This window comes from Rhinoraja longicauda, chromosome 27 (assembly GCF_053455715.1).
Source record: "Rhinoraja longicauda isolate Sanriku21f chromosome 27, sRhiLon1.1, whole genome shotgun sequence".
Taxonomy (NCBI): Eukaryota; Metazoa; Chordata; class Chondrichthyes; order Rajiformes; family Arhynchobatidae; genus Rhinoraja; species Rhinoraja longicauda.
Genome location: NC_135979.1, coordinates 22,921,030 through 22,945,320, shown reverse-complemented (window position 1 = coordinate 22,945,320; position 24,291 = coordinate 22,921,030). Strand labels below are relative to the sequence as shown.

The window sequence follows — 24,291 nt, the reverse complement described above, 5'->3', positions numbered from 1 at the left end:
CAGATGCACCATAGGGAGCATCCTTTTGGGATTCACAACACCTTTGTTCGGTAACAGTTCTGCCCAAGACCACAAGAAATTGCAGTGTTGTAGATGTAACCAAATTAATCACAAAAACTAGGTTCCCACACATCTATACCACTCAGCCTAGGAAAAGCAACTAACATAATCAAAGACCATTTTCATCCTGCTCATTCCTCTCCTCTCCTCTCCCGGAAGATACAGAAGCTTAAAAGCACATACCACCAGATTAAAGAACAATTTCTTCCCTATTTTTCAGACTAGTGTACAATCCTCCCAGAAGCTAAGTTGTAGTCCTGATTTCCCAAACTGCATCATTGCCAGACCTTGCACTTTTTTAAATTTGCACTTTCTCTGTAACTGCAATGCCATATATATATATATATATATATGGTATTTTTCTCTTTCTTTTCATTACTTGTACTTGTGTATGAAATAATTGTACTCATGCATGGTACAATTTGACTGGAAACACTGAAGTTTTTCATTGTATCTCGGTGCACATGACCATAATAAACGAATACAGACCGTTTACACTCAATGAGCTGTAATTTAGTAATCGCAAATGTTTTTAATTTCATACTCTTCTCTGTACCATGACATAAACTCCATAAAATGACATCCACAATAATATGATTTTGGTTTCATTCTTAACTCTTACAGGCTGCTCTTCTTTTCTTTGATACCATAATGTAAATTATGCAAAAGATCACAAATTATGGGAAATGAATAAGAGTTTGTACCGTAATTGTTAAATTTTAATGATGCCCATACACTATGCTCACGTTCTTATTTATTCTCTAAACAATTAAATTAGAGACAATAATATATATTAACATTTTTCACAGAATTTCTTTCATTCCATAGAATTTATTTCACAGAAAGCTGCACAAAATAAAAACATACTTACCAACTTTTGCTGCACCACTCTTAACATTCAACTCATTCACATTCCTGGAAAGTAATCTTGATGATACAAACTCATTCTTGAGGAAAGGTAGTACCGTGGTTGAATCTGACTCATTTTCATGCATGTCGGGACATCCACAACCTGAGTAATTAATTCCACATGGTTCGTGACGATTCTTGTTGCTCAAGCAGTTCTCAAGCCAATGACATAATACTCCACAGCCAAACTGGCTGGAATTCTCATTATTCAGTAAAATAACCTCCAATAATTGAAATTCCATTACATTTTTTCCTAGGTGTTCATTCAAAACTGATTCTGAAGTCAGACAAAATTGTACAAAATCCTTATCAAACTGTAAAAATGTAAATAAATTCCTTGTTTCACATAAGTTAATAGCATCATAATCGATATAATCCAATGTGCTGCAAGTATGATTCGGAATGTAGTGATCCAACTGCAGTACCATCAGAGAGATACGGGAGCAAATCTGTTTCTCTTTGTGAAATTTTAAGTAAATTGAATATTTTGTTGGATCTGGGTTTTCAACAGTCCAGGAACAACCAGAAAAAGCTTTTGGAAATGTATCTTGAAGAGAGAATGATCTGTACAGTATTCCAGATATCAATGTGGAACATACGTTTTCACTGACATCAAACCCCAATGTGAGTAGAACAAGGGACAACAACACAGATAATATCAGGCGATGAGCAGTGTTCATCCTATGTCATGTGTCCTGAAATGAAAGGGAATGAATATTAAAATTTATACAATATGTTAACTAATACTTTTATTGCATCGTACATCCTATTAATGCTACTTATCCATCATGTATGAAAATAGTATACCTGTTATCAATCTTTTTTTTAAAGACAAGCATTTCTGACAAACCCTAAACATTTCGCTAATATTATTCCTTATCATATATCATTTTGTCCTGTGAGAGTGATAATGTTTTTTTTCGATCTCAAAATAGAGAGTACAGTAAACCCTCGCAATAATGCACTTCTTTGTATAGGATTTTGGTTACAGTGGACCAAATCTGTTGTAGATCGAGTTTGTTGTTTCACGGAATTACCACTGGGTGGATGGAGCGATTCTTGGTTTAGTTTAGTTTTAGAGATGAAGGTACTCTACATAGATGTTGCTTTGTTTCTTCTACTTTCCTTACTACTGTACTAATAAAAGCATTTTGAATACTTTGGTGAATTATACAATTTAAATTCATTTTTGAATCTTTTAGTTTAATTCAGTTTAGAGATATCGCACGGAAACACTGAGTGCACGCTGAGAAGCGATCACTAGTGCCAATTCATAGTGTGTAGATAGAACTACCGCAGTGATTCTATCTTTGTTCCCATTTAACACGTGTCGTGGTCTTATCTTTCATTGCAAAGACAAAGATATTGTCCTCAACTCTACCCCCCAACTCCATCCCCGGGTGCCTCGGCACAGCAGCTCCACCCCACACACTAGGGACAATTCACAGTATGTGGGGTAGAACCAGCGTACCAGAGCACCCAGAAGAAACCCACAGCCGCAGAGAGCACCGAGGCCAGGATTGGACCCGCGCCCCATGAGCAACGAGACAGCAGCTCCATGAGTGACCCACAGAACCGACACAACCCATAGATGCCCACAAAATCACAAACCTGCATGTCTCCACAACATGGGCATAAACCCAAGCACCCAGAGGAAAGACACGCTGTCACAGGGAGCACCGAGGCCAGGATCGAACTCAGGTCTCTGGTGCTGTAAGGTAGCAACTCTGCCATGGTGATACTGTATTGTTGCAAGATATTGTGTATTTTATGTCCTTAACTGTTTATTGTGTAGTGTATGTTTATTGGCTGGTTTTTTTCTTTAGTACTGTACATATTTACCCCCTTACTCAGTTGTAGCAGACAATCTGTAATAACAGACATTATCTCCCCCCCGTCATCCGTTATAGTGAGGCTTTGTTGTAATGCAAATAAATCTGTGTATATTCATTATCTCAATGAGCTACAATTTAAAGGTTCTTTTAAAGACACTTTCATATCTCCGGACAGTAAGCTTGGCATTAGAAGTAAGGATTAGAAGCAATGGACCAAAGAGACTCCATCATCTGAATGTATCAATTTCCAGAGGTGAGTTAGAAACAAATGCTGAATTTAAACTGCACTTCATCTCTAATGGCTGAATGCTGTAATTCTCAGCATTATACTCATAATATGTATTGAATAATTGTCATATATTTAAGTATATTCAAAATGACGAAGAGTCATTTTGAATATACTTAAATATATGACAAATTTGTAAATGACACCTGGAAACTGAAAATACAATATCAAGAACCGTATATGATACTGTAGGCATCTCTGCTGAAGAATGGCTATCTATACTTAACAGTGCAAGATGGTAGTGTGTGGCTCTAGAAAATGACTGAGTGTAATATCCCAATACTCACTGAGAGACCCAAGGGTTCTGTACATCGATAATCTGTCACAACAGCCAAGATTATCAACATCCTTCTTTTTCTTTGATCTGTATGGTTTATAATTATCTGCATGGCATAACATTTACAATACAGGAATCAACAAGGTTTCATGTCTATAAAGTAGATACCTCCGAGAGCTATTGCTGTGAAAACCATTAGTGAGACTATTTCAGCTGACTAAATAAGGAGGGCCTTCAGTGGTAAGGATGCAGAAAAGATGCATTGGGGTTTTCCCTGGGCTTGCAAACTTGAGTTGGCGGGAGAGGTGGATGGGCTGGGACTTTTTTCTTTGGAGTGCAGGAGGCCGAGGAGTGACCTTTTGGAAATGCACAAATAATGAGGAGCATGGATATAGTGGGAGCCAGGCCCCACCCCCTACTGAGTAGAGGATTCTCTCCCCAGGCCCCACCCCCTACTGAGTAGAGGATTCTAAACTAAAGGTAAGAGTAGAGAATTCTAAACTGCTAAACTAAAACTTAAAATGAAAGGGGAGAGATTTAAGTAGGATCTCAGGGGCAACCTTTGCACTCAGAAGACAGGCCGTACTTGGAATGAGATGACAGAGGAATGATTGAAGCAGATACAATTATGACATTCAAAAGACATTTGGACAGAAATGGATAGGAAGGGCATGGGCCAAATGCAGAGCAACAGGATGAGGCCAGAATGCTAACTTAGATGGCATGGACAAGGTGGGCCCGAAGGTCTGTTTCCATGCTCTATGATACTATGACTATAACTGCAAATCTCACATGTCTGAATGATTTATTTGCTTAATGCAAATATCCAATTGATTGGTTTCCACGATTGCAAAAGTTGAAGCTTTTATTTTCCCATCCAAAATGTATCCCCTATTATAAATATATAATTTCATTGAAATTATCTTCCCATCTCAAATTCTATTCCACGTTTTACTCCATTGCAACTAGTGAAATTGCATTTGACTGATTGAAATGTATTCTAAATTATAATTTCCCAAATATAGTTCATCAGAGCCTACACAGATACATTACAGAAGAAAGGAAGAAAAGATAAGCCTCAATACTGACACAAGAAGGGGACACGTTATTAAAATTAGTTAATCAAAGAGGAAGCTACAATTTTAGTAGATAGTGGCTAACAACGTTAGAAGCAACTCTTCCCAGTACATGCAACAATAACAGCTTTATTTCTTAATGCTAATGCTGTCTGATCTGTTAGATATTTCTATTATTCTTGATTGCTTAAATTTCCAGCAATTGCTCAGTTCTGCACCACACAGGTCCAGCATATTCCTCTGGACTCTCTTCAAATCTAGTACATCTTTCCTTAGATATGAAGCCCAAAACTGCTCACAATATTGCAAATGTGGTCACAGCAGCATCAGATAAATCCTGTTAAAGAGTTATGATGAAATGAGTAACCAGTAATGGGCCAAATGCCAATTTCTGTTGTTTTTAACTCGTAGGTAGACACAAAATGCTGAAGTAACTCAGTCGGACAGGCAGCATCTCTGGAGAGAAGGAATGGGTGACGTTTCGGGTCGAGACCCTTCTTCAGACTGATTTAACTCGTAATGCATCTCCTGGCTGATTCACATTTATTAAAAATGACATTATGATGGCAGGGTTGGAGTTAAGTAGAAATGAAAGAAGCAAAAAAATTGTTATGGCACTGAAGGAGGCTATTTGGTTCATTGAATTTATACCAGCTTCAAATATAGCCTATTCCTCTGCTCTTGCCCCACAGAATATTTTACAAATGCATTTCCCATTCTCTGGAATCCTTGACTGATTCCACTCAAAGGCATTGATCACTAACACGTCTGTATTAGAAAATACATTTTGCAAAATTATAAATCTGCACATGCAGGTCCTTGAACTATATATGAATGCGATCATTTTTTCTTCATTTATCAGGTCAGTCATGATGCTGTTTACCTATTTATATCGCTACTCAACTTCCACTGCCAAAGGACAACAACCCCAGTTTCTCCAATCTATAGTTGGAATTCCTCACTCTGAAAATCCTCTTGCAAATCTCTTTCAGACTGCAATCAGATGTAATACTCCATCTATTGTCAAACTCCATTTATTGTTAAACTCCATCAACTATAAAACAATGTTCTATACAGGTTCAACATAATTTACCTGCTTTTATATCATGTGTTTTTTATGAATCACAATTGTACATACCTTAAAAATCAATAAACTCTGGCACCTATAAGGATTTAAGAAAGCTTCTTCTTCTTCTTGCGTTTGAGGCAGCAGAAATTATGTAACGCCCTCCAGGCGCTGTAGCCAGTGCAATGTGCTGTTGTCAAGGGCCGTGAGGTCTACCCCTCCACCGGGGGATGGAGGACAGTGCAGTCCAAAATTACGTGCTGCGCTGTTTGCTGGTCTGCTCCACACACGCAAGCTGCTGATGAACGCAACCCCCAACGATGCATGTTGGCATAAGAAATGAAGTCCCTCTATTCTGACATTAGTTATAATTGTATCTCCTCACTTTTTCGCTAAAATACATTACTCAGTATGAAGAAACAAAGAACTGCAGATGCTGTTTTTTTCCAAAGATAGACACAGTGCTGGAATAACTCAGCGGGTCAGGCAGCATCTCAAGAGAAAAAGGATAGGTGATCTTTTAGGTCAAGACCCTTTTTCAGACACTGAAGAAGGGTCCCGACCTGAAACGTCACCTATCCTTCTTAATTGATCCGTTGCCTAATCCGCTGAGTTACTCCAGCATTTTATGTCTCATTTCAGACCTCTCTCTGTTAAGTTTCATTACCATTTATTCTGGTCATTCTACAAATCTGTGTCTTCATGAAGTCTATACTTCTTCCTCAGTTTATTATGCTTTGTCTCATCTGCAAATTTTGATTTTTTTAATAAATAAATGAGAGGTTCCAGCACTGGCCACCATCAGTTTATCATCCCCACTCTAGAAAATATAGTTACCAATATTCTCAGTCTCCACTGATGTTTTTAATAATTTCATAGATTTGAATGTCTTCACAACAGAAAGACCAAGGGATACAGATGCATAGTTCCATGAAAATGGCAGCACAGGTAAAATCAGCGATTGGCACATTTGCCTTTGCCCTATATAGATAAAGTGGGCTAAACAGGCCTGTTAGGTGCTATACATTTCTATGATTGTATGAAAATGTATTGCCAGGATATGTTTATATTTAATCACCTGGGTTCTACAAACATTGAAATTTGAGTCCCAAGTACTTGGTTTTCCCTCAACTGAAAATGATATCTACAACAATCTCATATAATTTTAGAGTAACACCTTCATTAACGTTACCTTTGTGCTTGGTTGCTTGCGGAACCCAAAAGACACTCATTAGCATTTGTTGACAATATACTCATTGTCCTTACCTCGACACATGTGGCACTCAAGAGCTGGCAGCTGGTATCTGCCATTAAACACATCAAAACGTTCTTATCTGTGTACCACGTTAAGCCAAGACCCAAACAGTCACGATCCAGTGTCAAATTATGAACATATTAAGTATGCTTACCTTTGTACCTTGTTGCAAGCGGAACCGAGAAGTCGCGACTTTTGCACAATGTAAAAGTAAAGCACAATTCCTGAAATTAACATATCAATCTACCTCACATCTATACTTCCTCAGTTGTTATCTTTTTTGATGTATAAATGAATTCATTGCCACAGAAGGCTGTGGATAACGAATTCTGCTCCTATCATTTATGAACATGAAGATATTTCTGATGCTGGTTTACAAAAAAGGCATACTGTAATAGAGTCATACAGCACGTAAACAGGCCCTTTGGCCCAACTTGCACTAGCTGACCAAGATTGTCCCATCTACACTAGTCCCACATGCCCGCATTTGGCCCATATCCCTCTAAAGCGTTCCTATCCATGTACCTGTCCAAATATCTTTTAAATGTTGCTATAGTACCTGACTCAACTACGAGGCTGACCAAACCTGAACGCAATACTCAATAATGCTGCCTTGCCAATGTTTGGTAAGTATGTGAGGACAAAGGACCTGGTCTCGGATAGGGTGGTCTGCAGCACTGGGTTACCGCAGGGAACAGTGCTAGCGCCATTCTTGTTCACCCTGTATACTGCGGACTTCAGGCACAGCTCCGCAGACTCCTATCTACAGAAGTTCACTGACGACTCTGCCAACGTCGGCCTCATCACGGGCGACGAGAAGAGAGCATACAGAGAACTGATCAAGGAGTTTGTGGACTGGTGCCAGCGGAACTGCCTCCAGATCAACGCGGGGAAAATCAGGGAGATGGTAGTAGATTTCCGCAGGCGCAGCCAGGTCCCCCCGACACCGGTGAACATCCAGGGAATGGACATTGAGAGGGTGGATTCTTATAAGTACCTGGGTGTCTACCTCAACAATAAACTGGACTGGACTGAAAACACCGATGCGCTATACAGAAAGGGCCAGAGCAGACTTTATCTGCTAAGGAGACTCAGGTCCTTTGGAGTGCAGGGGGCACTCCTAAGGACCTTCTACAACACAGTGGTTGCATCGGCCATTTTCTATGGAGTGGTCTGCTGGAACAGCAGTACCTCAGCGGCCCTTCGAGCCAGCACCGCCATTCAATACGATCATGGCTGATCATCCAAAATCAGTACCCTGTTCCTGCTTTCACCCCATATCCCTTAATTCCATTAGACCTAAGAACTATATCTTGCTCTCACTTGAAAATATCCAGTGAATTGCCTTCCACTGCCTTCTGTGGCGGAAAATTCCACAGATTCACAATACTCTGGGTGAAAAGGTTTTTCCTCATCTCAGTCCTAAATAGCCTACTCCTTATTCTTTAACTGTGATCTGGACTTCCTCCAACATCAGGAACATTTTTCCTGCATCTAGCCCGTCCAATCCCTTCAGAATTTTATATGTTTCTATAAGATCCCCTCTCATCCTTCTAAATTCCAGTGATGGTTCTCCTGCTGAGCCAAAGGGTAATTGTGGATGGGTATTTTTCTGATTAGTGGCCTATGACCAGTGGTGTGCTGGCATTAAAGGATTTAATTGAATGCAGCTGCACAAGACCATTCTTGCAATACTGTGTGCAATTCTGATCATTCAGCTCTAGGAAGGATATCATTGTTGGAAAAGGTTCAGCAGGATGTTACGTAGACTTGCGAGCTTGAGTGTACGCAGAGAGTGGATTTCTTTAGAGCATTGGAGGTTGAGTGTTGAACTTAGAACATCGAACGTAGGAACAGGCCGTTCGGCCTACAATGTCTGTGCCAAACATGATGCCACTTTCTCATCCACTCCCTTCACATGTGGGTGCATGATGCCAAGACCAACTCTTATCTGCCTGCATATAATCTATATCCCTCCATTCGCTGCATATCAATATGTCTATCCAAAAGTCTCTTGAATGCACAATTGTATCTGCCTTCGCCAATATCCCTGGCAGTGTGTTCCAGGCACTTAACGCCCTCTGTATAAAAACTTGCCCCACCCATCTTTAAACTTTGCCCCTTGCACCTTTAAGCTTTGCCCTCTGGTAATTACTTTTTTCATCCTGGGAAAAATGTAAGAGGGATATGGGTCAAACACAGGCAGATGAGTTACCAGTGGAAGCTATAGAAGCAGATTAAATTACGACTTCCAAAAGACACATGGAGAGAAATAGGAAGGGATTAGAGTGCTATGCGGCAAATGCACGCAAATGGAACTAGCCCAGAATGACAACTTGGTCCGCGTGGAAAATGTGGGTTGAAGGGATTATTTCTGTGCTGTATAGCTCTATATAACTGAAAGAATGCACTGATTTGAATCAAATCTAATGAACAGATAGCAGAAAGGAAGTGAATTTATGGCACTAAGTATTCAATTGAAAATAGTTTTTAAATGATCATCTTTAGTACCAAAAGCAAGTCTGCCGTTTAATTTTATTTCACATTGTAATTCCATTTTTGCTCTTTCCGGTGTATCCTTGTACTTCATGTTATAACCCAAATTGAAAGGGAACATCCCTAATCCAGGTCCCCAGATAATTGGCTATTGGGAACTGCAAAAGAATAAGTCAGTTTGTGGGCAACATTTTCACAAGAGAGTAATTCAGCATGGAAATGGGGCCTTTGGCCTCCATGTCTGTGGCACCCATTCAGAACCCATTTACACCAACCATACACTAATTCCATTTTAATCTTACACATTGTCAACAACTTGCTAAAGATTCTACCATTCTCCTTCACACAAAGGGCAATTTCAACTGGCCAATTAACCTACCATCCCATGTGACTTTCACATGTGGGAAGAAAACAGAACAACAAGACCAAACCCATATAGTCAGAGGGACCATGTCCAAACTCCACATAAACAAAGCCCTGTGTCAGTATTGAACCCAAATCATTGGAGCTGCGAGGCAATGGCACTACCATCAACATTGAATTTAGCACTTGAAAAGCAAAATATAAAAATGTAGATGCTTTAAATCTAAAAGCAGAAAGTCCCAATATTCAACAAGTCAGGTCGCATCTGAGTATACACATTAGAAGCTAACACTTTCAGACAGTAATTTCAGAGTACATTGTGGTTGTATATGGCAAATGTTTCCTGCTCGCAAATGAAAGGAGAGCCACAAGGACAGCTTGTGCCATGGTAAGGGGGCAAAGAATCCGAGTAGGAATGCAACACAAGAATAATGCTTCAAAGTTCCTGTATATCAGTATGATGCATTCACAGCCTAGCCTTGTTAAGCACAGAAAGCTTTGAAGGCTTTCCCATTCTTCTTGTTCCATTGGGTGCCCTGTAATAAAAAAGGCGGCATTCTAGTCCCATTTACCCACATTTGGACTATATCGCTCCTAACACTTCCTATCCAAATATATGTCCAAATGTCTTTTGAAAGTCAGAATTATATCTGCTAATATAGCTTCCTCTGGCAGCTCATTCCAGATATGGACTATCCTCAGTGAAAACGTTACCCATGAGGTCCCTCTTAAATCTCTTCCCTCTCACCTTAAGCCTAGACCTAGTTGCATAATCTTTTATTCTCAGAAAGACTATGAACGTTCAATTTATCAATGTCCCTCATGATCTTGTCCCCTTCAATAAGGATACACCTCAGTCTCCTCTGCTTCAAAGAAAAAATTCCCAACCTCATCCTACAAGTCAAGTCTCTTCTCCACGCTTTCAAACTTAGACATCCATCCTATAGCTGGCTGACTGCAAATAATTCTCCATGTGTGGTTGATCTGCATCATGATGTCACAACTTTTATGCTCAATACCTTCCCAATGAAGGCAAGCATACCTTCTTCATCACCTTGTCCACCTAATTCGCCACTTTCAGTAGACCCAGCAACAAACCCTGCAACACTTCACTGGTCACAAGCTACTAATCAGAAAAACAACCATCCACAACTTCGCTGACTCCTTCCTCCAACCAATTTTGACGCAAAATGGCTAGATCATCTTGGATTCTACATGCACTGACTTTCCAGATGACCGTACCATGGGAGTTTTTTAAAGGCCTTCCAAAACTCCACATAGATAAAGTCCACAGCCCATTTGCGTGCATTTGCCACATAGCGCTCTTGGTGTCCTCTTCCAAAAATATTTATTTCCTACACACATTGCCATTCTGACTATCATTAATCAGTCCCTGCCTATCCAAATGTTTGGAGATCCTGTTCCTCAGGATACTCTCCAACTTTCCCAGCATTGATGTCAAGTTCAAGGCCCTGTAATCCCCTGGCTTATCCTTGCTGCCCTTCTTAAATAATGGTAAAAACTTAATAGTCTACGCTGGTCTCGCCGATGTACAGGAGCTCACATCGGGAATACCGTAAGCAGTAGATAAAGTTAGAGGACACTAACCTAATCCCCCAATTTACTAACACTCTCCTCAACCTAGCAGTATTTGTCCTCACCCCCAACCAGGGACGCAACCAGTTTCCTTCCGCTAACATACTCCTCAGCCTTGCAGAACTTATCCTCACCCTCAACAATTCCCCTTTTGACTACTTTCACTTTCTTTAACTTGAACATGTAGCCATGGGCACTTGCATAGGCCCCAGCTATGCCTCCCATTTTGTTTGATACTTCGAACAGTCCTTGTTCCAGGCATCCACTAGCCCCATCCCCCAACACTTTCTCCGCTACATCGACAACTGCATGCAAATGCCTCCTACATCTATGCAGAACTCATGGACTTCATTAACTTCACCACTAACTTCCACCCTGCCCTCAAATGCACATGGACTATCTCTCAGCTACCACTTTGCTAAACACTTGCATTTGGTCCACCAAGGCCAACTGGATCTCCTGTTTGCTAACCACTTTAATTCCCCTTTCCATTCCCATTTCCAGACTGATCCTTCTGTCCTGGCTCCTCCATTGCCAGAGTAAGGCCACCTGCAAACTGGAGGAACAGCACCTTCTTGCATTTGACAGCACCTCATATTGGTAGATTACAACCCAACGGTATGAATATCAAATTCCCCAATTTTTGGTAACTTCCCCTGAACTTCCACCACCTTCCCCTAACCCTGGCGGACCTTGTTTCAGTTTCTTCCACACCACCCATTCACCCATTCATTGAACGTACATCCCTCCACTCACTCTGCAACAACCCCAACTTCATTATCAATCTGCTGACAAGGGAGGTGCCGTGGTAGTCTGGCGCGCTGACCTCCACCGGACTGAGGCCAGACGACAAGTCTCAGACACTCAGACACCTCCTCCTACTTATCCTTGGACCATGACCCCACTGACGAGCACCAGACCTTAATTACTAATACTATCACTGATCTCACCAATTCCAGCGCTCTGCCCTCTAATGCCTCCAACCTTATCGTTTCCCAGCCCCGCACGGCCCGATTTTACCTTCTCCCTAAAATCCACAAACAGAACTGTCCTGGCAGACCTATTGTTTCTGCCTGTTCATGTCCCACCAAATTAATTTCCACCTACCTCGACTCCATCCTATCCCCCCTGGCCAAATCCCTCCCCACCTATGTCCAAGACAACTCACATGCTCTTCGTCTCCTCAATAACTTCCAGTTTCCAGGCCCCCACTCACTCATCTTTACCATGGATGTCCAGTCACTCTACACCTCCATCCCCCACAAGGATGGTCTTGAAGCCCTCCGTTTCTTCCTCGACCGTAGAACCAGCCAATCTCCATCTACCAATACTCTCCTCTGCCTAGCAGAGCCCTCAACAACTTCTCCTTTGACTCCTCCCACTTCGTCCAAATCCGAGGAGTAGCTATGGGCACTCGCATAGGCCCTAGCTATGCCTGCCTCTTTGTCGGGTACACCGAACAATCCCTGTTCCGGGTGTACACTGGGCCCCATCCCCGAACTCTACCTCCACTACATTGACGACTGCATTTATGCTACCTCTTGTACCCATGCAGAACTCACTGACTTCATAAATTTCACCACTAATTTCCATCCTGCTGTTAAATATACTTGGACCATCTCCGACATCTCCCTACCCTTTCTGGAGCTCACCATCTCCATCACAGGAGACAGACTAATGACCGACATCTACTACAAACCTACTGACTCCCACAGCTATCTTGACTACACTTCTTCCCACCCTGTCCCCTGTAAAAACTCTATCCCTTACTCCCAATTCCTCCGTCTACGCCGCATCTGCGCCCAGGATGAGGTGTTTCATACCAGGGCATCAGACATGTCCTCATTCTTTAGGAAGCAGGGGTTACACTCTTCCATTATAGATGAGGCTCTCACGAGGGCCTCCTCTATATCCCGCAGTTCCGCTCTTGCTCTCCCTCTCCCCATTCATAATAAGGATAGAGTCCCCCTTGTCCTCACCTTCTACCCCATCAGCCAGTGTATACAACAAGTCACCTCCAATGGTATCCCACTACTAGCCACATTTTCCCATCTCCTCCCTTTCTGCTTTCCGCAGAGACCGTTCCTTCCGTAACTCCCTAGTCCACTCGTCCCTTCCTACCCAAACCCCAAGTACTTTCCCCTACAAGCGCAGGAGATGCAATACCTGTCCCTTTACCTCCCCCCTCGACTCCATCCAAGGACCCAAACAGTCTTTCCAGGTGAGGCAGAGGTTCACCTGCACCTCCTCCAACCTCATCTATTGTATCCACTGTTCCAGATGTCAACTTTACATCAGCGAGACCTAACGCAGGCTCGGCGATCGTTTCGCTCAACACCTTCGCTCAGTCCGCCTTAACCAACCTGATCTCCCGGTGGCTCAGCACCTCAACTTCCCTTCCCACTCCTAGTCTGACCTTTTTGTCATGGGCCTCCTCCATTATCATAGTGAGGCCCACCGGAAATTGGAGGAACAGCATCTCATATTTCGCTTGGGCAGCTTACACCCCAGCAGTATGAACATTGATTTCTCTAACTTCAGATAGTTCCTCAGTCCCTCCCTTTCCCCTCCCCCTTCCCAGTTCTCCCAGTGTCTTCCTGTCTCCCACTACATCCTATCTTTGTCCCGCCCCCCCCCCCCCCCCCCCTCCCTGACATCAGTCTGAAGAAGGGTCTCTTTTTTTAGAGATACAGCGCAGAAACAGGCCCTTCGGCCCACCGGGTCTGCGCCGCCCAGCGATCCCCGCACATTAACACTATCCTACACCCACTAGGGACAATTTTTTTTTTTTATACATTTGCCCAGCCAATTAACCTACAAACCTGTACGTCTTTGGAGTGTGGGAGGAAACCGAAGATCTCGGAGAAAACCCACACAGGTCACGGGGAGAACGTACAAACTCCGTACAGACAGCACCCGTAGTCAGGATCGAACCTGAGTCTCCGGCGCTGCATTCGCTGTAAGGCAGCAACTCTACCGCTGCGCCACCGTGCCGCCGACCTGAAACGACCTGACCTGGTCTCGACCTGAAACGTCATCCATTCCTTCTTTCTTGAGATGCTGCCTGATTCGCTGAGTTACTCCAGCATTTTGCAATACCTTCGATTTGAACCAGCATCTGCAGTTATTTTCCTACACACCCATTCACTAAGAATCTGTTAACTAGCTTCATAGTTATTTATCCCTCTTGGGCTCACACCTGTTTCTATCTCTAATCTTTGTCGAACGATCTGCCTTATCAGGAAACCCCCTCACCTGAGGTATTTTGTTGCCAGCCGTGATTTGTCCTGTCTCTTTTTGCTTCAAATTTTTTCCTGTTCCCTCTACCACAGTCTGAAGAAGGGTTCTGACCACAAAAGTCACCTATCCATTTTCTCAAGAGATGTTGCCTGGCCTACTGAGTTACTCCAGCATTTTGTGTCTATCTTTAGTTTATAAATGGTGGTGATTAGAGGAGAATAACATTATACATCATAATATGAATAACTAGTGAAAGGTATACTGGTATGTTAATGGTGCCTGTTGGATTATGGATAGTAAATTCCATCTATATTATACAACATTATGCAGTCAGTTAAATGATTCCGTGCACAGAATGTATTTTATCTATCTTTACCTATAATCAATTGACTGTCAAGATGCTTGTAATAGGGCACTATTTCAGAGGCACACCTGCATGAAGTGACCCTCTAAGACATCATTCCCTTTCAGTCTGCAGGTGGATGTCATCTGGACCAGGTGGACTACACCCTAGGCTTCTGAAAGTAGCTGTTGAGACTATGGAGGTATTAGTAGTGATGATCTTTCAAGAATCACTGGAGTCAGGAATGGTTCCAGAGGACTGGAAAATCGCTAAAATAACCCCACTGTTTAAGAAGGGAGCGAGGCGGAAGAAAGGAAATTTATAGGCAAGTTAGTCTGACTTCTGTGGTTGGTAACATTTTAGGGTCCATTACTGAGGATGAGGTCTGAGTTACTTAGAAACACATGATAAAATAGGCCAACATCAGCATGGTTTTGTGAAGGACATATCTTGCCTGACACATCTGTTAAAATTCTTTCAGGAGTTAATGAGCAGGGTAAACAAAGGAAAGTCAGTGGATGTTTTTTACTTGGATTTTCAGAAGCCCTTTGATAAGGTATCACACCTCAGGCTGCTAAACAAGATAGGAGCTCATGGTTATAGAGACAAGGTACTAGGATGGATAGGAGATTGGCTGAATGGCCGAAGCAAGGAGTAGGAATAAAGGGGGCCTTTTCTGGTTGGCTGCTGGTGTTCTGCAGGGGTCAGAGTTCGGTCATTACTTTTCACATTATATGTTAACGATCTGAATAAGAGAATTGTGACGACGTTTTGCGTATGATACGAAAATAGGTGGAGGGACAAGTAGTAGTTGACAAAGCAGGGAGACTGCAAAAGTACTTGGACAGGTTGGGAAAGTGGGCATTGAAGTGGCAAATGAAATACAGTGTACCTTATTGAATGGCTATGTACTTTGGTAGAAGGAATAAAAGCGTAGATTACTTTCTAAATGGGGAGAGGATTCCGGAATCGGACGTGCAAATGGGACTTGGGAGTGCTGGTGCAGGATTCCCAAAAGGTTAATTTGCAGGTTAAATTGGCAGTAAGGAAGACAAATGCAATGTTAATATTAATTTTGAGGGGGCTAGAATATAAAAGTAAGGATGTAATGCTGAATCTTTATTAGGAGAGACCACATTTGGAATATTATGAGCAGTTTTTGTCTCATATCTGAGGATGTGCTGGCTTTAGGGAGGATCCAGAGGAGGTTTACGAGAATGATTCCGGGATGATTGGATTAACGTATGATGAACATTTGATGACTCTGGGCCTGTACTCACTGAAGTTTAGAAGGTTGAGGGAGTTCTCATTGGAACCTACCGGATAATGAAAGGCCTCAATTGAGTGGACATGGAAAGAATGTTTCCAGTAATGGGAGAGTGTAGAACCAGAGGGCACGGCTTCAGAATAAAAGGACATACCTTCAGAATGAAGATGATGAGGAATTTCTTTAGCCAGAGATGGTGAATCTGTGGTATTTATTGTCAGGGACAGCTGTGGAGGCCACAACATTGGGTATTTTTAAGGCAGAGATTGATAGGCCTTTGATTAGGAAGGTCATCAAAGGTTATGGGGAGAAGGCAGGAGAATGGGGTTTAGAGGGGAAAATAAATGATTGACTGGCGTATAGACTCAATGGGCTGAATGGCTTAATTTTGTTCCTATGTTTATGGTCGAGGTCAAGAGTATTTAATTATCATTTTTGCTGAAATTAAACAATGAACAGCAGCGAATAGTCCATCTCGAACAGGACAACGATGAGCAAAATGACTTCGATTAAATGGAGGATGAATCATCAAAATGGAGAATAAAGAAATCGGAGGGAATTGATTTCTGGAAACCAAATCCTTACCATATCATGGAACAGCACAAGAAACAAAAATTGCAACAGATCCTAAAACCAATAGTTACATATCGGGACCACAAATGGAAGCCACAAGTCTCTAATTGGTGATGTCGTGTCATGACATATAAGACTGTGCAAGATGTTTGTGTATGTATGGTGTCTTTGCCACTAATATGAATAAACATACCTTTTTAAACCTTCCCAGCATGTGAGGCTGGGAAAGCACATCTCAGACCTGCAGACCCTCAGCATAGGAGCACCACAAGGCTTCGTACTCTCCCCTCTCCCTTACTCTCTCTTTCTACACCAACGACTGCACCTCCCCAGACTCCTCTGTCAAGCTCCTCAAGTTTGCGGATGACATAACCCTGATTGGACTGATCCAGGATGGGGAGGAATCTGCCTACAGACGGGAAGTGATACAGCTGGCGTCCTGGTGCCATCGCAACAACCAAGAGCTCAATGCTCTTAAGACAGTGGAACTAATTGTAGACTTTCGAAGAGCTCCCCCTCCCCTCCCTCCCACTCACGATCAACAACACCATAGTCACATCTGTGGAGTCATTTAAGTTCCTTGGAACCATCATCTCCAGGGACCTTAAATGGGGGGCCACCATCAACTCCACACTAAAAATGGTCCACCAGAGGATGTACTTCCTGCGGCAGCTGTGGAAACACAATCTACCACAGGCAATGATGGCCCAATTCTATACTGCTATCGTTGAGTCCGTCCTCACCTTCTCCATCATGGTCTGGTTTGGTTCAGCCACCAAGCACGACATCCGGAGGCTGCAACGGTTCGTTCGATCAGCTGAGAAGGTTGTTGGCTGCAACCTTCCCCCCATTGACGAACTGTACACTGCAAGGGTCAGGAAGCGAGCGGGCAAGATCATCTCTGACCCCTCTCACCCTGGCCACAAACTCTTTGAAGCACTTCACTCTGGAAGGCGACGCCACAGCCAGACATAAAAATTGCTTTTTTCCACGAGTGATAGTTCTACTCAATAACCAAAGTCTGTAGTTTCTTTTTTGTTCTGGTTTATTTTCACCCACATGTTTAGACCGTAATGTTGTATCCTTATTGTTTTGATGTGTTTATGCTTTATTCTTAATTGTTATCTGTATGTTTGTGTTGTCATTTGTGAGCGGAGCCATTATCACACTCTTCCATCTCTATCTATAGGCAGGAAGAAGCATAGCCAAGTGGTAAGATTTTCCAAAGTGCAGTAGAGGGATGGGCGTTTAGCATTCCTGATTATGTTATAGCAGTGGTCTAGTGTGATGGGTTCTCTAGTATTGAAGGGGATGTGTTGATAACAATTCAACAGATGCTTCTTCAAGCTCTGCTGGTTGAAGTTTCCAGTGATGATGACAGCTGCAGGGTACACTGCTTCATGCTTGCTGATCATGGTGTTCAATTTCTCAAGGGCTAGCTTGATATCAGCCTGAAGTGGGATGTAGACTGCAGTCAGAATGATGGCAGAGAACTCCCTTGGCAGGTAGAATGGTTGGTACCTAACAGCCGGATGCACCGTCAGGGATCAATGGGACATGACTGCCGCGTTCGAGCACCAGGAAGAGTTTTTCACGAACCACTCGCTGCCATCTCTTCCTTTTCCTGATATCATTGTCCAATCCCTGTGATGGGTAGAAAACCTTCGGGTGGAGCATTGTGTCTAAGGACATGGGGGTGAGCCATGTCTCTGTGAAACAGAGTACACAGCTGTTCATGTCCCACTATCAGCTTTAACAAAACAGTTCTGGCCATGGAAGCATCACTGATTCTTATTAAATCTTTCCCTTCTCACTTTAAACCTTTGTCCTCTGTTCTTGATTCCCCTACACCAAGTAAAACGATATGGTGCATACACCCTATTAATTCCCTTCATGATCTTATACACCTCTTTAAGATAACCCCTCAGTCTCCTGTACTCCAAGGAATAAGTCCTAGCCTGCCTGACCTCTCCCAGCTCAGGCCTCACGTCCTGGCAATATCCTCGTAAATCTTGTTTGCACTCTTTCCAACTTAATATCCCTGCATTTGATCCATATCCCAAACAAGGATGGTTTTCAGTGTTTTGATGAATGGCATATTTCACATGATGCTTTGTGACCCATGCAGTGTAGTGATCATGAAACCTATTGTGCCAGTATCTTCAAATAACTGCATGCCTTTATGCTTCACAAAGACTGTATTCCAACTTGCGAAAAAGGTGTAGATTTGAATCTCACGTGTTTTTCTGTATTAGTTTCTACTTGATTTGCACACACACATTAATCGTGTCCCCATGGAGTTATCTCTGGAAGCTGCATATAAATAAGTTGTGCAAGATCAAGTCTGGTTTGTTGTGTTATTGAATGTGGTATTGTTCCGTAATTCCATTAAAAGTTATAATGTTCTTGCTTCCATGATTTTGGCATGGGCATTGCAAATAATTTTCTTTAGTTTTGCACAAATCTCTCATTTCATCACTGGTGTGTGGCCAGAAAGGTGTGATCCTTTATGACACCCAAGTATCTTGCTTGAAATCACTACTGTTGAACTGCCAACCATTTATCCACACTCACTCTTCGTAGTGCACTGAAGAATGCGAAAACTTTTTGGAATGGTAGCATTCATTCAAAGAAATAAAACTAATGATTTTCATAACAGAAAACCTGACATAATCATCAATAACCAAAACCAGAATGTACATCTGCAAAATTAACACTAATGTTAACATTTGTTTTGGTGCTTCTAGATTTGATACTGCAGTTGTTTGCTTGCCATACTAGACATTTCTTCATTTTTATGCAACCAATCTATTCCTGGACATCATATTTTCGCCTTTAACGAGCTCTGCCCAACATTCCAATCAATCTATATAGCCTATGGCTTTTGACAACTCCTCTGCCACCCACATCAAATTCTGTTCCACTAATAAGTGGTTAATATTTATCATAAAAGGCAAGGTTCCATTACTGATCACTGTGGATTTCTGATCAGAAAAATATCCTTCCACCTAAAATATATTACAGCATAAGACAATTACCTTTTGGCACAACATCAATTTATGAATGAATGATACTTTATTATCACATGTGACATGTCACAGTGAGATTCTTTGTTTTGCTTACACAAGTATACAAACAGTTGTCGCATATAGGCGCCGACAAAGTATTCAATTTCGTCCCCAATGACCCCTCCTTGTTCTCATCAACACCCCCTCCCCCCACGGTTTCTCCCCCATTGTTTTTCTCAGCGGCCCTCCCACGCCAGGTCCCCCTTTGTTTTCTCAGCAGCCTCAGCAGGTCCACAGTATTTTCATAAATGGCATCAAAAGCACATATGCCTTTGAGTCATATAGTGATAGAGTAAGACAGAGTGGAAACAGGCCCTTCGGCCCAACGTGCTCATACCAGCCAACATGTCCCAATTACACTAGTCACACCTGCCTGCATTTGGTCCAAACCTGTCCTATCCAAGTACTTGTCTGTTTCTTAAATGTTGGGATAGTCCCAGCCTAAACTACCTCCTCTGACAGATTGTTCCATACACCCACCACCCTTAGATTCCTATTAAATCGTTTCCCCTTCACCTTAAACCTATGTCCTCTGGTCCTTGATTCACCTACTCTGGGCAAGAGCCATTGTGCATCTACCGGATCTATTCCTCTCATGATTTTATATACCTCCATAAGATCACCCCACATCCTCCTGCGCTTCAAGAAATAGAGTCCCAGCCTACTCAAGCTCTCCCTATAGCTCAGACCCTCTTGTCCTGGCAACATCTCCTTCAATGATACCCATCCCAGCTTGACAGCATATTTCCAATAACATAGTGCCGAGAACTGAACATAATACTCTTAATGCGGCTTCTCCAACGTCCTGTACAACTGTAAAATGACCTCCCAACTTCTATATTCAATACTCTGACTGATGAAGGCCAATGTGCCAAAAGCCTTTTTGACTACCCTATCTACCTGCGACTCAATCTTTAGGGAACCATGCACCTGCACTCCTAAATCCCTCTGCTCTACAACACTCCCCAGAGCCCAACCATTCACTGTATTGGTCCTGCCCATGTTTGACTTCCCAAAATGCAACACCTCACATTTCTCTGTATTAAATTCCATCAACCATTCCTCAGCCTGCCTGGCTAATCGATAAAGATCCTGCTGCAATTTTTCACAACCATCTTCACTATCTGCAAAACCACCACTTTTGTATCATCAGCAAACTTGCTAATCTTGCCATGTATGTTCTCATCCAAATCATGGATGTAGATACCAAACAATAACCAAACCCTGAGACACACCACTAGTCACAGGACTCCAGTCGACAAGCAATCTTCCACCATCATCCTCTGCTTCCTTCCATGAAGCCAATTTTCTGTCCATTCAGCTATCTCTCCTTGAATCCCATGCGATCTAACCTACTGTGCGGAACCTTGTTGAATGCCTTACTGAAATGCATGTATAGAACATCTACAGCTCTGCTTTCATCAACGTTTTTTAGTCACGTTTTCAAAAAACTAAAATGTTGGGCAATTGAATGCCTCTTAAAGTTCCAGCTGCTAACATCCAAAATTATAGCCTTGACATGGAATTGCATAACATTCAACTCTTCACTAATGTTGAGGTTTTTTCTGTTTCTGAACATGTAAATAAATCCTGTTGTGTGATTATGCAGCTTACTGTATGATTATAGTCAATGTGCAAGTTATAATGAGTTATAGAGTATACAGCACAGAAACATGCCCTTTGACCCAATTCATCCATACCAATTAAAACCTCCCATTTTCCTGCATTTGGCCAATGCCCCTCTCAACCTATACTAATCATGCACCTATCGAATTGTCTTCAAAACATTGTAATTGTACCTACCTCTACCGCTTTATCTGGCAATTAATTCCATATATCTTCCACCCTCTGTGTGGAAAAAGTTACCCCTCAGGTCGATCCCTTTTAAATCTTTTCCCCAAATCTATGCCCTCGATGTTTAAACTCCCCGACCCTTATCTATGCCCCTTATGGTTTTACATAACTTTATAAGGTCACCCATCAGCCTCCTACACTCCAGGAAAAAAAAGTCTTCGTGTATCCAACCTCTCTTAAAAATACAAGCGCTGCAGTCCCAATAACACCCTCATGATCCTTTTCCCCTAGCTCTCTGTTCTACAGAATTCTTCAATGCCTATCATTTCCATTAACGTCCTGCCCTGGACGTTCCATCCATGAACTGATCCTGTTGTAATCTGAGTAACTTCTTTGCTGCCCACTATACCAATTTTGGTGTCATCTGCAAAATTACTAACCATGACAACATTGTTATCATCCAAATGTTAATATAGATGACAAACAATGGTGGTCATAGCACATGTCCCTACAGGAGAGTTGGAGATGTCCATCACACAGACCAGACTTCCAGGCATTGACTCCATCTACAATTCAAGCTGACAACATGAGAGTCTGAAGAAGTGTCTTGACCCGAAACGTCACCCGTTCCTGCACTCCAGAGATGCTGCTTGTCCCGCTGAGTTACTCCAGCATTTTGTGTCTACCTTCGATTTAAACCAGCATCTGCAGGTCTTTCCTACACATAATATTTGTGGGTCTGGTGTGGACACCATCAAATGTAAGCACTGCGTACTCAACCTGATAGTGGAAGGAGCTATCACAGTGTCAAGACATGAGATTACAGACATCTAATGTTACATGGAATGTTCTTTGCAAAGAAAACATTCCAGGAACTGTAAATGATTTTGTCTGCTTTTAAAGAAATATTCTCCAACTTCCCCACTCAGGATTGTTGAGACAGTGAAAGTTATTGAAGGATTGTTCACTCATCATGTTGACTGATCCACCTCTATCTAGTGCATTGATTCACCATATGCATATTCATTTTTTATCTTTACCTGTGTGCTCTCATGAGTGTGGCAAATAGTAAATCTGTATTCAGTATCTGTAATTGTGCATTGGCTTCACCACTCAACATAGTCTTATGAATTCTGAAGCACCAAGTAATTAACAACTTACCTGAAATGGTTGAGTTTTCCAGAGCGACTATATTTTTTCGCCTTTAGCTTTGAGGATAGCTACCACAACAATGAGATAGGTGACTGTTGTAATTAATTAATTTATTCATTTTTCTTCTTCTTTGTTAGTTTTTTTTTCTCTTTGGATCCTATTCATAATAGCATTTGGTGGTCTTTTTACCTCAACTGCTCTAATCTCTGAAAGTGACAAAGATCTTGTCTACTCAAGCACATCAAACAATTTGATATCCTTTTCAAGAGCTTTTCACTGAGGATGTTTCAATGAGCTAAATTTTCAGCTTACACTCAAGAACAGATCATTCACATCTGGCCATGATATCTCAGATGTGTGCAAATTGTTTCTTTTCCATTTTTCATTGTGCAACAAAACGCAATTGTCTTAAATACTACACTCTGCTGTTGAGTGAAATGTGCAGTCAGTGCAGCTTTTGCTTCGAAATATGTTATTTTGTGCCATAAATATCTTGTAAATCTTCATCATCACCGTGTAATAGGATTTTTTTTTCTTACATTATCAGTGATGCCAGGTCCTGTCAATGCCCCGAACCAAAGATAGCTTGGAATGTATGTTCATTGAATGATGTTAGGCATATCTGTCATTTTAACAGTCCATGGATGCAGCTCTGCAGCTGAAAACATCACATAGTTTATTGAAACATATTCTAATTTGCAAACTCGGATTAGAAGTTGGAATTAACTGTTTCCTTGACAGCTGTCGATTTAATTGGAAACTGATAGTTACAATGCAACATTCAAGGGATTCTATACACCAGAGTAAAACAGAAATGGCAAAAATACATTCATGGCTTGCACATACACAATGCAGAAAAAGCTTTTTTTCTTTATCATTGTTGGCAGTGTAAATTACAATTGGTAAACACTTGATAGCTGTGATTAATTAGATAAACTCAATTGCTGCACAATGCAGCGCAAAATCTCCGAAACTGAGTACTCAGCAAACCCAAGCTATCGCCACAACCCCATCCTCTGCTCTCATGTTCATTGGGCAACTATGGAACATTATCCCTATGTTCCTTTCCAAAACCAATTGCTAGCATCAAACAACGTTCACAGCTGATCCCCACTACTAAGGCCTGACAATGGTATCCTCTTCCCCATCTCACTCCACTTTCCCTGTTCTATTTCTGTCATTAACCTAATTTGGTCCCCTAAGTACCTTCCCTTGTGATTGTCATGATCCAAGGTCTTGGAGGAAAAGCCTTCTTGTACGTTTAGTCTTGAGGCATCTGCATGTCACTCATTAGTATGTAAACTTGGACTCTTGCACAGAACTAACAAGACATCCCATCACACGGAACTAGTTTCATGTTGACATTTCAGTTTGTACAATTTCTATGCCAAAAAGAGTGCAGATATTGGAATAGGCGACAAAAACAAACTGCTCAAGAAATGCAGCTGGTCAAGCAGCATCAGTGGGGTGGAAGTAATGTCAATGCTTCAGGTTGAGATCGAAATGAATGATTTCATTTTTTTACACATTATTCAACACCTGGTAATTTCTTGCTCACTTACATAATCTGCCTAAAACATGTTGTGGAACCCATATCCTTTTAGCTTCCTTTACCACAGAGATTTATATTGGTAA

General features: G+C 41.9%; 1 protein-coding gene across 1 annotated transcript in view; it reads right to left on the bottom strand.

Moving 5' to 3' along the window:
* Positions 1-24,291, bottom strand: part of LOC144606604 (adhesion G protein-coupled receptor B2-like) — a 264,431-nt gene that overhangs the window by 226,209 nt on the left and 13,931 nt on the right. Inside the window, exon 2 of the mRNA XM_078422876.1 lies at positions 932-1,664. Coding sequence (XP_078279002.1) covers positions 932-1,649 — 718 coding nt within the window. The 5' untranslated portion in view covers positions 1,650-1,664. The remainder of the gene's footprint in view (positions 1-931; positions 1,665-24,291) is intronic.